General features: G+C 41.6%; 1 protein-coding gene across 2 annotated transcripts; it reads left to right on the plus strand.

The window, feature by feature from the left end:
- The first annotated feature begins 2,193 nt into the window (after positions 1 to 2,193).
- On the plus strand, positions 2,194 to 13,262 carry LOC103137836 (uncharacterized). Of its 2 annotated transcripts, XM_016671356.1 has the most exons (3): positions 2,194 to 5,513; positions 5,544 to 6,270; positions 12,267 to 13,262. In XM_016671356.1, the coding sequence occupies exons 1-2, from the start codon at positions 2,296 to 2,298 to the stop codon at positions 6,244 to 6,246; spliced, it is 3,921 nt and encodes a 1,306-aa protein (XP_016526842.1). In that variant the 5' UTR covers positions 2,194 to 2,295; the 3' UTR covers positions 6,247 to 6,270; positions 12,267 to 13,262. The 2 variants fall into 2 exon arrangements, with proteins under 2 accessions (XP_016526842.1, XP_007551845.1); XM_007551783.2 differs by having other exon boundaries at positions 2,194 to 6,270.
- The last annotated feature ends 1,698 nt before the right edge of the window (positions 13,263 to 14,960 follow it).

Consider the following 14,960-nt stretch of genomic DNA (forward strand, 5'->3'; position numbering starts at 1 on the left):
GCTGAGCGAGGCACTCCTCATGCGCTCAGTTCCTCATGTTGATTAATGGCAGTCATGATTTAGCACCTGCTGTTTTAATGTGGCCACAGTAAGAATCTGATCTCAACTTGCTTGCATGAGCTGTGGCCCCATTTTAAATAGCAGCCTAAGTTTGTCAGCTTTGTGTAAGCCACTTCAACCTGTTTACATGTTGTGATGCCTCTAGCACAAGGGAAAACCTCACGGAAACATTACAGAGTTAAGACCACAAATCCCCCCTCCCCAGTATCTCTGCTTCTATAAGGATATAAAAATAAAACATCTAAGGGTTAATTTAGCGTGCACTCAGAGATTACAAAATCATTTTATAATTAGAAGTCACAGACACTCACTCCCACAGTCTTTTTATATTAAACCTGACTCAGCAACATTTTACGAGGGGTCGCATGTTAAAAAGGTTAAGGACAGTTTTATTAGCTGATCAGATGTCTTAGATTTGCTTTTATGTAAAAGATTAATCTGTAAATAACTGCAGCTGTCCATGTGAATGTGACGGGTTACATTTTATAACACGACAGGCTGCAGAGGCTCGAACGGCCATGTAAATGAAATACTCGCGAACTTCAAACAGTGTGCTTGGCGTTGCTCAAAAGCTCTGGGGGTTCTTCCTTTTTTTTAAAGGTTTCTGCTGCTGCCTCCAATAGCTGCACCATAACACCTCCTCCATGTGACTGACAATGAGACTAAATGTGGGATTTGAGGGTGTCAGAAGCTTTATACCGGTGGCCTCTGTCCTTGATACTGCTGTCGGTGTGCCCTCCACATGCAGCAGCTGTTGGCCTGCCCCCCTCCCCACAGCATACCACAAATCTGGGGCCCTGTCCAGGAACAACACTTGTGTCTTCAAAACCTAGACAGACGTCTGACAACTGGATCCCTGATATGCAGGGCATCCCGATTCAGCCACGTTAAGGAGGGAGAGAGCATCACTACTAAAAATGTTTGGGACAATAACATCTGCATAAGAAGGAATCTGTCTGTCTGTCTGTCTGTCTGTCTGTCTGTCTGTCTGTCTGTCTGTCTGTCTGTCTGTCTGTCTGTCTGTCGAAGATAATCTGAAGGAGAATTCTTTGTAAGCAGCTGTTTCAGCAAGTGAACATTGATCCGCTGGGCGTTGCTGTGTCTTATGTTATAAATACCAATATGTGCTGCAGTGGATAAAGATAAAGCAGCTGAGTGCTTCATTTTTTTTTCTTTTCACTTTACATCAAATTACATTTTATTTTGGGAATAAACATCACCATTTTTTTTGCTCATCTTATGTTAAGTTTATTTGTGATATTTACTAGCAGTCTTTATTTGAGTTTAATAAAAGTCTGAAACAATAACAGCATACAGTGTTATTATGAAGAAAAGCTTTTTTTCTTATTTTCTCTCTAAATTTTTCAGTCCTGTCTTTTTTTCTTTCTTGTTGGCATGATTCTTTCTTTCTTTCTTTCTTTCTTTCTTTCTTTCTTTCTTTCTTTCTTTCTTTCTTTCTTTCTTTCTTTCTTTCTTTCTGTCATCTGATTGGAACAGGCTGCTTGATTCTATCTAAGAATGCATCAGACTGATCGAGTCTGATATCACACTTCGCACCATGCGGCAGAGATGCTGCTATGGTCTGTGGGGTGAAAAAAAAACGTGACCACCAGCTGATTCAGCCTGGAAGCGACCAGATGTTCAGAAAACTTCCTGTTGCTGGAAATGTTTTAAGAAAATGTGCTTCCTTTAAACCGAAAACGTTAATGGTTTTATTTGAAAACAGCCAGGACTTTTACAAAAGTTGCAGTAAGAAACGGGCGATTTTTACTTCTCATGCCAAAATAATAATAATAAAAAAAAAAAAAAGCAAAAGGCAAACAAACAAAACCCCTAAAATATAAGAAAGGAGAAAAAAGAAAATATCTAATAAAAAATAAAGGCTTAGAGTAATCTACTTCTCAAAATGTCTCAGGTAAGATGAAAACTCTTACTTTTATTCCCTCTGAGGAGGAGCTGTTCTTCTAGGAGAGGTGCTGAAAACTTTGGAGGTTTGTTTTAGAGTTATAAAAAAAGACGCCTGACACTGTCGTGGGAATTTCTGTGGGACTCCCCCCAACACACACCCCTACATCCTGTCTCAAAGTCACTCACCCACACACACACACACACGCACGCGCACACACACACGCACACCCCCTCCCGGCTGCCCCCACGCTCCTGCCTGCAGAGTTTTCCGTCCAGTGTCGGTGTAACATCGTAAACGAGGACCACCTGACGGTAAGTCCGGACTAAATGGAAGCAGCGGAGAAAACTCTCACTTACCGAGATGACACCGGACTTCACAGCAACAAGCTGCTTAAACATGTTAAAAAGAAGGAGGACAGCAAGGACCAGCACACGGAGACAAAAAGCGAAGAGTCCAATTATGTGGATCTGGACGTGAGACCCGACGGGCTGAAGACGGTGAAAGTGACTTTCACCGGAGAGGGGAACCAGCTGTCTGTGATCAAAGCGGATAGCTCGAAGCAGGAGGAGAGCAAAACCTCCTCGGCTGAGTCCCCGCTGGAAACCCTGACCAAAGTCCCCACCGCGGACCCGGACTCAGAGAGCGAGAAGCAGGCTGAGTTGGACTCCAGCGAGTGCAGCGACAGCGGCGAGCTGCGCTACACCGACATGTGTCTGAACGGCAAGAGCGACGCCGAGCTGTCCGAGTCCCACTACATCACCACGCACGAGATCCAGCTCACCGAGCTCGACCACGACGTGGACTACGACCTGGGCCGCGGGACCCGCTGGGAATTTGAGGACGGCAACCTGGTCTACGCCTTTGTAGATTACGCCTCTTTCGAGAGCGACGACACCCACGATGGCACCCTGATCGTGGAGCGCGGCCGGAGCCAGCTGAAGGCGCAGTCTAATCTTAGCGGAGCGGCTGTCAGCACCGAGCAGGAGGAGAGTGATCTGTGCGCCAGTTCGGATGAGAGCCTGTGCAGAACCCAGAGCGGCGGTGACCCGTCTGCGGGGAAGATCCACCTGTCGATTAAAACCTCCTCCAGGGCGGTGAACGACCCCGCAGGCGTGTTTGACAATAGCGCGCAGTGGCGCGCCAAACACCTTGGAGATGGGAGCCATTACTCCTTTGTGAACCCTGGCGCCAGAGCGGGGCCCCTGTGCGACAGGGGTCAATATTTCATCCCGGCTCCGGGCCGTCAGCACCTTGCAACCAAACTGAGACGGAAAGATATTAATGAGTATTCCAGCGGAGCGTCCAGCTCTTTCAGTGAGCTGGACGACGCTGATAAAGAGGTGCGTAACCTAACCGCCAAGTCTTTCCGAAGCCTGGCATGTCCATACTTTGATGCCATCAATCTCAGCACTTCCAGTGAGTCATCCGTGTCAGAATATGGCCTGAATAAGTGGTCAGCTTATGTGGACTGGAATTATGGAAATATTACACACAACGCCTCCAGTGCAACACTGGAAATGAATAAGACTGTGCAGGACAGCAGGAGGAACAACAGATGCAAAACTGGCATGAAAGATCAACAGACAAGAATCTGCGCCCTGAACAAGAGAATTACTTCACAGCAGACAACATCTTCAGGCAGAACGCTCCAAATGCAGGAACAGTCAGCACAGCAAGGGGTCACACTAAATTTTCACTGTAATGTTGAATCCAGAACTCCCCGGGGCCCCAAGTACTTCCAAACGGATCGACCCAATGAAATGTTGGCCAGATCGGGGTGTGAGATGCAGTATCATCACACAGAGAGCTCGGGGGACACACACAAGAGGGCTATTTTTGCCTCGAGTCTGCTGAAAAATGTCATCTCCAAAAAAATGCAGTTTGAACAGGAACGCAAAATGGAGAGGGGAGAAATCTCAGACACTTACCCCTCAGGCTCCCCCTGTGTTCACTTTAGAGATCTGGAGAGTGTGAAGGAGAGGAGTGAGAGCAGAGGCTTGCAGGGGCAAACCTCAGAATTAGGAAACTCCGTAAACTCGCCTGAAGATCACAGATCCAGATCCAGCTCCTGTGGGCCTGCAGAGGAGACAAAGGGTGACAGCAAGGCCGCCGATTCTTCAGGAGAGCATCAGGAAACACCACAGGAGCCGCAGTCCGGGAAGGAGGCAGAGGCAGCAAGAGAAGGACTGGACTCCAGCAGCGTTCTGACGAAGCTTCTGTTTGTTCCAAACTGCCAGCTTCTTTCAAAAGATGGAAACCTGGCAGAGGATTTAACCCCCAACACACCCGGCACAGGTGCAAAGATATGCGAGAAAGACCTGCAAAAGCCGGATGATAAAAATGCAGAAAGTAAAGAAAAACATGAGAGGATGGGGAAAGCACCCGAGATCAAAATCTGCCTGAGAAACGTGAAGGAAAACAAAGGCTGCACTCTGAATATTGCAAATCTCCTAACACCCAAAATCAGTAACAGCATCAACAAATACAGGGCATCGGACAATGGCAGGTGTCATATTTTATCCTCAGGAGACAAGGCTCCGAGTTTCACCGTCAGAGACATCAGGGACACAAAGTGCAAATTTCAGACACCAATATATCACGTCAGGGATGTGCGTAAGCTAGTGAAAAGCTCATATCGTTTTGTCTCTTTGAACAGAAGTGAGCGTAGATGTCCCACGGTGGCCGAGGAGAAAACCAAAGTGGATCCAGAAAAACCATCCCCCATTGTGATCAAATGCAACTCTGTTAAAACAAACAATAAACCAGAGACAGACGACACAACACGAGCACAAGTGGAGGTAGGCACCATGCCTGACACTTCCTGTAGAGTTCCCACTCTTACGACAAGACAAGGAAATCCCGATCAGCCTGAGGTGCATCAAAATCTTGAGGCCAAACTGGAAAAACAGAGGCAGGATAGGTTCACTGGGGAGACAAACGAAAGGAGAAATGACCCCGCAATGCCAAAACAGGATGCCCTAGAAAAGCTCAAGGCTGCAGTTAAAACCATGGAGCAGCTTTATGTTTTTGACAGGAATGAATGGAAGCGTAAAACCCAAGCCTCTCACCCGGTCGCAGACAGCCACGTGCTGCCGCTCCTCACCGTTCAGCGTCAGGGAGCTGCAGATGAGCAGGAGGTGAAAAACAGTGGCAGGACACCTCAGTCTCTCACAGACGGCAAAGAAGTTCAGAAAAGCCAAGGAGACAGAAGATCTCTGAATATCATCCATGTTCCATACAATCATGACACTTTTAAAACACAATCGCAGCAAAGTAAAACCTTCACCAACAAAAGCGTCCTGCATTTAGCCAATAAGAAACACAGCAGCATAAATGAGCAAGGCTCTGCTTTGCAAGCATCCTCTGTCGTGAGATGCTCCAAAACGCCGGCGATTAAACCAGGGTCTGTAAAAATGGTGGAGCAGAACAAGGCCAAATCCAGTTTCACAGATCCCACCACTACAAAGGGTTTCCTGGACTCTGAGAACTACCTAACCATGCCAGGGATTGGCTGCACGAATGAAACCAAGCTGCTCAGTCAGAAGGGGGATTTAAGCTCTAGCAAAACAAATTCGGGTGATAGCAAGGTGCCAGAGCAAAACACGTCACATGTAACCATGGACTGTCCATCTGCAACTATCTACCATCTTCCAACAGCAGCGACAAGTCCTCAAAATCAGCAGCAGGTGTTACGCTTCTCCCCGTCCACCAATATGTCCCCAACACCCTCCGGAGGAGAAATGGTCCCTCAAACCCAGCGCAAGATGCTCCTGGACCCCACAACTGGACATTATTACCTGGTGGACACTCCCATTCTGGCCACCACCAAGAGACTTTTCGATCCAGAGACAGGCCAGTACGTGGATGTCCCCGTGCCTCACTCACCAATCGCGTCCGTCACACCTGTACCTTTTTCGGTACCCCCACTAGCTCTTGCCCCCACCTACGTGGTCTACCCAGGCTTCATCTCTCCTACGTTGGCAGCCCAGGCGGTGGTGCCGCAGTCCCCCTGTCACTCAGAGGATGCAGCAGGAGAAAGAATCAAAAGTAATCCAATGAGCCCAGGTACAGAGAAGGCTTACTACAGCGCGACGGCAGAGGCTCAGCAGGGGCCGCTTCATCTGCCGCTGAGTTTGGGACACATGTCCACTAAAGGAGGGCCTGGAAGCTCTGACAAAAAGGCACTTATCAGCATCACAACACAGCAGGGTCCAAGAATCATCGCTCCACCTTCGTTTGATGGGAAAACTATGAGCTTTGTGGTTGAGCATCGGTGACCAAGAGGACTTCTCTTCATACATGTGAGTCAACACAAACATGAATTAATCAAACTAATCCAGATCTGAGTAAGGATCTTAGTCTAAATGTCAAAGTATTATCAGACCAGGTGTCAGAAGGAAAAGTTTTCATAAATCTGTCATGTGTCACATAATGTAGATTCTCCTGCAGACAGATGGGGGAAAAAGCCATACAAACCATAGAGTCGAGGAGGAGGATAATATAAACGACATGTTTGAATTGCAATAAACTTGATTCTGTTTTTTTAATAATAATAATGCATTTCTATGTAAAAGCACTTTGTAAAATAACCTTTAAATGCTAATAAGTAAAAACAGTTTGCAGACTAAAAAACACAAAAAAAACTCTCCAGCATACAGGAGGGTACGCTGGAGAATAGCACAAAGAGAATGCAAAAGTTAAAATGTATTTTATAAAGGAAGATTTTTAGTTTCTTTTTGAAACTTTCTGATGTTTGTGAGGTCCTCCATTTGTCGGAATGGGAATTGAACAGACATGGAGAAGCAGAGGAGAAAGCCCAGTGCTGCATGGCTCTTTGACCTGGTGGAGACCAAACAGTTGAGCTTTGACGATCAGCTCTGAAGTTCAAATGTGGAAACAGATACTGGAGAGATGTGCCACTGACGCACTGGAACCTGAGGATAAAGGCTGGGCAGAGACGGAGATCCAGTTAAATCAAAATATTTTATAATGCATCTTACCAGCATTGATACAGCGGTGAATAATGATAACGGTTATTTGACACTCATATTTACCTATTAGTTATGCATCTGACCAGTCGGAGCAGCGTTGGGGTATCACAAAGAAGATCTGCCCTGAACAGTTTCACGTTTTCATTTTAGATACAATTTACCTGTTGTGAGAAACATACTCAACAGAGTCACAGTTTTGTAAACATTTTTTATTTCAAACACACATAAAACTGCCTTTACTGAACCTCTTTAGCTTGCTGGTGTTCGCAGTCCAAAGATCAAACATGCAACAGATTAAAATAAAAATGAATACTTTATTCCAACAACATATTCTCACAGTTAAACATTCGGTCAACATCCGCCCTATAATTTACATACAAATTAATAAAATCACGTTAAGAAATTGGGATTCCTAACGGTTTTATTACAATAAATACTTATCAGGTTGTGAAAAAAACTTTTATTTAGTAATCCGTGACTTCTTGTCTCTCTGGTTTATCACTATGACCTGACACAGTTCTCTTGATCATTTTATAAACTAAATGTGGAAAAATAGATAAGTGTATAAATGTGAATAGCAATGCAATAAGAATGATTGGAAGAGTATTACCTAAGCTCATCTTGCCGTCTTGCACAGTGAGAATGATTGTAAAGAAAGCATGAGAGACCCAAAGAGGTTACTGAAAATCTGTGTTGTCTTGTTAGCAAAGTTGGTTGTGCAAAGTTTTCAGTTTGTCATATGTACAGATATTTTTCATAATTTAACCTAAATTCAGTTCAAAAGTACTTTATTATTCCCACAGGGCTTTATAAAAAAACATGACTCCATCTATAGGGCAATAAAAATTAACAACAAATCAGGACAAAATTGTAATAACTGCAAAGCATTAATATCTCAAGGCAAAACTAAATATTACAAATAAAGGATCTCATATTCAAAATATATTTAAAAAAAAAACAGAAGGCGCAAAATACACTGGAATTTCAAGTTCAACACAAGCCTAAAATCAGAATGTGGAGCCAATATTAAGAGGAGAAAATGGGTAATCTTGGCAGGACATTTTCCTTATTGTGCGGTTTGAGTTTTCCACGTTTTCTCCAAGCAGCAATATAACCTACCGTAGCACTTTAGCAGCACTCTGACAGTCTTAATAGACTTGCAGTAGCTCCATGACAGGTAACTTGACTCCCCTGAGAGATTGGATTTTCATCCTTGAGCCTTTTCTTTTTTTCTGCATTACACATCGTCGGACTATTTTAATAGTGAGAGGCAAGTTTGTTTACACGGTTTATTCTCAGGGTGTCGCTGGAAACTATTCCAGTTAGTGACGCCTTAACATTAAGTTATTCTTAATCAGCCATTAAGGTTTTTAATTTCCTATATAGCATTACAGATCACTATTCTGTTCATCCCTTAGGCAGGTTTGCTAGAGCCTGAAGTGAAGCATTTTGTTAGTCATTTTATTAGAAAAGCAAAATAAGGCAACAATAGGAAGCAGCTTAAACTTATTCTTATGTACTTGTTTACACATAATGGATGTTCAATTTCAACAACTATGTTCTCTGTATGTCGCAGGCACTCTCGCTAGTGTAAGATCCTGGAAGAGAGAGCCTTAGTTTTTAATGATCAGATATCCACAATTAACATTTTATGTCTTTTGGGATTACCAAAAATATTTTTCTCTTCTACATGGCAAATTATGAGATTTTTAGGAAGCGTTTTAGTTCAGTCATAAGTTTAGATTCATTTAGATGACTATGCTAAGATCAGATGATGATGTCATGGCTTTACAAGCTTTTGATAAGTTGATATGTAACGTCTGAGTTAATTGGAGGCATAGCTGGGGATGCAGTTTAAGGCAACGCTGCAACATACTGCTTCCTTAAATGCCATAATGGAAAAAAATCAACCAAGATACCAGGAAGAGAATCTCGTTCATACTTGGGTACAATTCCCAGGTGCAAGAAGGCAGACGTGGACCACATCCGCCGCCATACAACTGTTTTGGTCCCATAAGACAGTTTTGTATGTTTTATAATTAATTGCCTACCTGTACATCACTCTCACTAATTACACAACATCTCTCATAATGCAGCTCCGAAGTCTGCAAGCTGTACTTGTGGAAGAATCAGGGACTTACGGCAATTTTTGTCCTGTCATGTTGTTAAAACCAAAGTCAGCCCCAAAACTGGGCTCCCAAGTGCATATTTTGCACAAATAGTTAGTTCATAAAGCTCTTTACTAAAGTTGAAGTGCACTAAAGTAATCTGGAAATGTTTTATATTGACTTTGGTTGTGACCTCGAGAGAACACTTGCTAACGTCCAAAAACAGCTTGTAGAAGTGCACCAGCACACTGAGGTCTGTGGGTCCAGCTCAGTTGCCCTACTTCATCCTCAAAATTCTTCTCCAAGCTGCTCAACTCCACTGTGCGTTTGGTAGTAAACAGGTCTTCTGACAATAAACAAGAAGGTGCATAGATGCCAAACTGATACACACCTCGAAAGTAAAATACTGAGGAAAAACTACAATGACTTTTGAGAAATTGTTCACATGAACCACCAGGAAAGTTTTTAGATTAGAGAGTTTTTTATTTATTTAAGATTTGTTACTCAAAGATTGATTTGATGCAGGTAAGAGTAAAGCTGTCCATCTGAGCTCAAAACAACAGCTAAAAAACCCCTAATGTTTAGGTTAAGTTTTGCTATTTCATCTTTTAAGCCAGAAAAAGATAAAATAGTAAAACTTGTGTTCTAAAATCAAATCAGATGGTTAAGGTGTTCATACCTATTAAAGGTGAATATAAACATGAAATTAGATGGGAAACAAGACACAAAAACAGCATCTAAGTTTCCCTAAAGTAAAGGAACAGGACAACATAAAAGAAAACAACAAAATTAGTCACATAATGCAACATGATAACATTTTTTTTGCTAAAAATAAATAAAGAAGTTACTATGAATAAAATAAGACTGCAGACAAATTAGAAATAGGTTATCGATATCACACGTGTTATGCCCTTTATCTGTGTTGTACACGTGTCTGTATTTATGTGTGTTCTGGGCTGGTGGCCAGATCCCTCAGAAGGAAGCTGTTACTCATCCTGTTAATTCAGGTGTTCAGAACATTTTCCCTGACGAAAGGGGATAACGAGAAGTAATCAGAGTGAGCCTGGTCCAAACTGACACAGGATACAGAGTTTATCTCCTAAAATCTTCCCACCAGTGCTGTGTACCCACAACAGATCACCCTCGTTGTTCACACTGCCTCCTTCAAAAAGGAAAAGTCTCTATTGAGTTCCCTTTACCAGGCACGAGGGGTTCAAAAATCCTGGCGAGGTTTCTGAACCTCACCAGATTTATTTGTCTGCTCTCTGGACAAATAAATCCAGGACAAAGCTGCCCTTTCCACCTCAAGGCATTAATCAAGAGTAGACGCATTCTCAGCTTCCTAAAATCCACAACAACTTATTCCTTTTTGGGACCTGATTATTGTTTTGTGCGTTTCATCATTATTGCTGCTAGTCTCGCCACTGTGACGTCAAGACGGTATCATGAGCTGAAATATAATCGTGTCGACCATTGAGTTATCTAACTGTGTGGCCATATACCTTTAGATCTATAACAGCGGTTTGGCTTTATTTCAACTGGACCTTAAAACTAAGCAATGAGCCATCGTCGAGATTATCCTCTGAACCATTGAAATTTGTAATTCTTTCTCAGATGTGCACACTCACACCTTGCTGGACGTCTCTCTCGCAGCTAATGTGTCAGAGCAAGAACACAACTGCATGAGCGTGGGGGATACATGTCAGCCGAGAGCGTGGCAGCCGGAGGCCTAGTATGGGGTTGAGTAGTGGTGTGAGGGCTACATGAGATGTGTGGAGCTGGCGCTGGTGTCTCATGCAGTTGGGTTGAGAGGGGGATTCAGGAGGGGTTATTGGGGCATGGCTGGAATAGTGATGCAGGAGGAAAAGGTCAGGCAATGCAAAGTATTTGTTGTGCTGATGCAGGAAGAGGACAGCTGCTCGGAGAGATCAGATGCTGCTGCAGCTCTGGCTTGGGAGCGAGTCTGTCAGACTGCGAGAGGGTCAACTTTTTATAGTCCCCCCCTCCTACGCCGTGCCAGCCCCCCACCTCCACCGCCGCCTATTACTAAATGCGGAGAAGGAGTTGGAAATCACTGCTGACCTTCATTCCTTCTGCGCAAACTCATCGATTAGTTTCAACATAGCCATGACTGCCTGAATGTAGTGAGCCAAAAGGCTAACAACTTTTTTTTTTCTTCCCCGTTTTGTTACATTAGAAGCACAAACTTCGATTTGTGTTTTGGTGGGGCATTTAATATCGGAGATGATCTCACATTTTCCTCAAGCAACCTCTGATAGTACAATTCATGGTGGATTCTGAATTGGTGGTTTGATCCTGATACACCAAAGCGTCACATCAGATTCACCTCTAGCTCTGTGCTTCATAGCTGGAGGTTATTTCAGTGCTACGCTTGAGTTTTGTCAACTCACTGAAGAAGACTCCCCTGCTGAAGACAGAATATGATGAAGATTGTTTAAAGTTACAGTAGATTTGAACAGACAAGTGAAACACTGGGAGAACATGTTCTGGTGAGGTCAAAGCTAAGCGTTTTGGGTGTCAGCCTACATCCCATACTTGCATAATAATTCTGCGCAACAGCCTAAAAGATGCTTAAATGGCCCAGTTAATCACTTGACTTGCAAGAAATTTAAATTCTACTGAAAGACGAAAGAAATGTCGCCCAGAATCTTCAAGATTCAAAGAATTTATGTGGAAGAATAGGTCATAATTACACCTGAACAATGAATTCACTAATTTATATAGATGTCTTGAAGTTACCATTACCAAGAAAAGTCTTTATCTACAAAGTAAATAAATTTCTATAAGTATGTTAACTATTCAGTGCCCTGTATCATTTGAATGTTTATCCATAACATTTAGTTGCTAGTTATTGGTGGGTTAATTTGTGTGATAAATGTAACACCTGGAGTACACTCATGTCAACAGAACATTCTATATATTTATTTCATTTATATAATCAAAATATGGTTCACTTAACAATTATGAACTACTTGCAAGATTGCTGTGTCACAATAATCCCAAAAAAAACATTAAAACTTATGATTTTGATGCAAAAATACGTGAAGAAGTATTCACAGGTCAAGAGCTGTGAATAGTTTTGGAAGGCACATTAATATCAATACAATGAGCAATTTAGGAAAAAAAATGTATTTTGGCATCTGAACTCATTAATTCTTTCTTTTCTTTCATTTCCAGATAGCTCTGCTGAGGAATCCGCCTTCATTCACTGTAAGTGGAGTTTTCATCCTGTGACCCGCTCTCTGGACAACTTCCACCATGAGCCCTTCACCCGTCTCTCTCTATTCTTCTGTTAGTTTTTGTTTTCGTGTTTTGTTTTGTTTTGTTTTCTGTATGCATTGTAGCACTTTATAGATATGAATCGTAGAGATACTTTCCATTCAGGTGCTGTGTAGATTGGTCTGTATTTAAATGCCATGTGTGCCCTGCAGTCTATTCAAAAGGAAACAAGACAGTTCTGTCACAATAAAGTGTTATTTACGGCCAATCTGTTTTATTGAGACGTTAATGGTAATATGTATTTAAGGTTAGACTGTGTTTATTTGATAAAACACAATATTCTCACGTGAGTAAAATTTATGTACATAAAAAAAAATAAAAAGTAGCACAATTAAAGTCAGAATGTTTGTTTCTAGAACATCGTAGTCTCGTGTCACCTGACTGAGTCTGATGATTGACAATAAACACTATTATTACGCTATTATTAACTATCTAGGCCATGGCTTTTGATAGAGGTATCATAAAGGTATAACTTAATACAAACCAAATTTATTGTCGAGACACATTTGTTTGCTAGCTTGTGCTCTCATCACTATTTTATTGACAGTTTGCTAAAAACATAACTAAAAGGAAAAGTTTGTGATTTCACCAGAGAAACTGTAGCAAACTGGAAGTTAAATTGTTACATTTTTCTCTTCCTGTTTGATCCATTATTGAAGGTCACAAGGGGAACAGAGTCAATCAGGAATTCAAAACAGTTTTTCTGGGGAATCGTCCTGTTTGATGTTACTGAAATCCTGGAGCAATCACATGTTATCACCTTGTGTTGCCTTAATGTATTTACAGTGACCTAGAAAAAAAAATCATTCGTGTTTTTGTTGTCAAGAATATTCTAAATGAAGTAGAGATTGTCCATTTGAATGAGGCTTAAATAAAAACATATAAGTTTAGGTATTTATTATCAAAATTCTAATTATTTTTAGAATAACTAAAATAATTAGATTGCTGGAGTGTGGATTTAATGTGAACGTTGGGATGTTTGGAAAATGCACCAGCAAGCATTAGCGGTGTATCATAGCGGTGTGGTGGTTTGAGGCAAATAGGGGAAAATTAACTATTTGAAAGCCAATGGCTGACAACTCTAATGTTGGGTAAGGTGGCATCCCAGACCTTATATCCCACCCATATGTTTGTATTTTCTAGCTTTGACCAATAAGTAGAAAATATCCAGAGCAGCTGTCCAAGTGCGGCATCTTTGCTTCATTTGTAGGGGGTTTTGATAAGCTTGGAAGCATTTTAGTGTGGTGTTTTCCATTTGTTTGGCAAAAATACAATTGTTGATGTATCAAGACTTGAACATTTTGAGGTTTCTCACCAACGAAGACTGTCACTTCTGTTCTAAAATCTGTGTGGTCAAAGTTTCCTCAGTGGCTAAGTAGATTAAAAGCTGAGAATAAGTCGTTTTTTGGCTTGTGATGCTAAATAAATGTTTCTAGTGTGAAGACTGGAAACTTGATCATGAGTAGGTTTGACATAACACATTTATAAGATTTGAGCTTCACCTAATGAATGATGACTATAAAGCTAAGCACCAGTTTAATCTCATGAAGATAATAAATTAAGGATAAGCTTAATCATCCTTCAAAATAAAACTCCAGGCTTTCAAGATTAAGAGAGGTTGCTGTTAGAGTTTGTTTCTTTAGGCTGATGTTGACTGAGCACAGATATAATTGTATATATGTGCGACAATTATTACTTTTTTATGTATAATGGTATAATGCAGACATGGTAAGTTATTTTATTGAGCTGAGTAGCTTTAAGCGAATCATCTCTCTCTGTTGGCACACTTATATAGATAAATATAATTCTGACCTATCAATAATATCTATCGGGCTCTTGTTCAGATTCCTGTGGAGGCATTCCTGACACATCCAAGTAGGGAAAAAAAATAAAAAAAAGATCACAGGATGGGCCCAGAATACTCTGAAGGAGTTGCATACCCTGTCCTGCACTGGAATGTCTCTAGGCCCTCCAGGAAAAACTGGAAATGTTGCTAAATGGAGAGAGTCATGCTAGCTACCTGGACCAGCAGAGAGGGGGAAAAGTTCGTATTAGCGCATGCTAATACAGTATCAGTATGCCAAAGTGTAAAATGAACTTTGAATCCCCAAAAAAAGTAATGGCCGCAAAGTCTAAATAGATGTGGACTTATTAGAGTCGTCTTAATAAAAGATGATCTCATGTGGATTACTGCTGGGTGAAAACTACTTTCAACAGTGCAGTTTTACAATTTGAACAAAAGGATATAAATACTTGTGATTTTTCACACTTACCTGAGGAAAGGGACCATTTAACTTTACTGAATGTTGAATCACTCCAGACCTTCCGCTGCCGTGCGTAGGGTCATTACATGAGTAAAATCAAGTAAATCACAGTCATATCAAAAGAATCTGGTTTTCCTTTGTGTGTTATCACTAAACCCTTCCACAGTAGCTTTTTGATATCAGTCAGTTTTTCTGCTGACATCAACTCCTCATTGCGTCCTGTGAAATGTGTCTCAATGCCCACCAGCATGATGTGCAAATGAAGTGTTTTATTATTATTATTATTATTATTATTATTATTATTATTATTATTATTATTATTATTATT

The sequence above is a fragment of the Poecilia formosa genome, unplaced genomic scaffold (assembly GCF_000485575.1).
Source record: "Poecilia formosa unplaced genomic scaffold, Poecilia_formosa-5.1.2 Scaffold44, whole genome shotgun sequence".
Lineage (NCBI taxonomy): Eukaryota > Metazoa > Chordata > Actinopteri > Cyprinodontiformes > Poeciliidae > Poecilia > Poecilia formosa.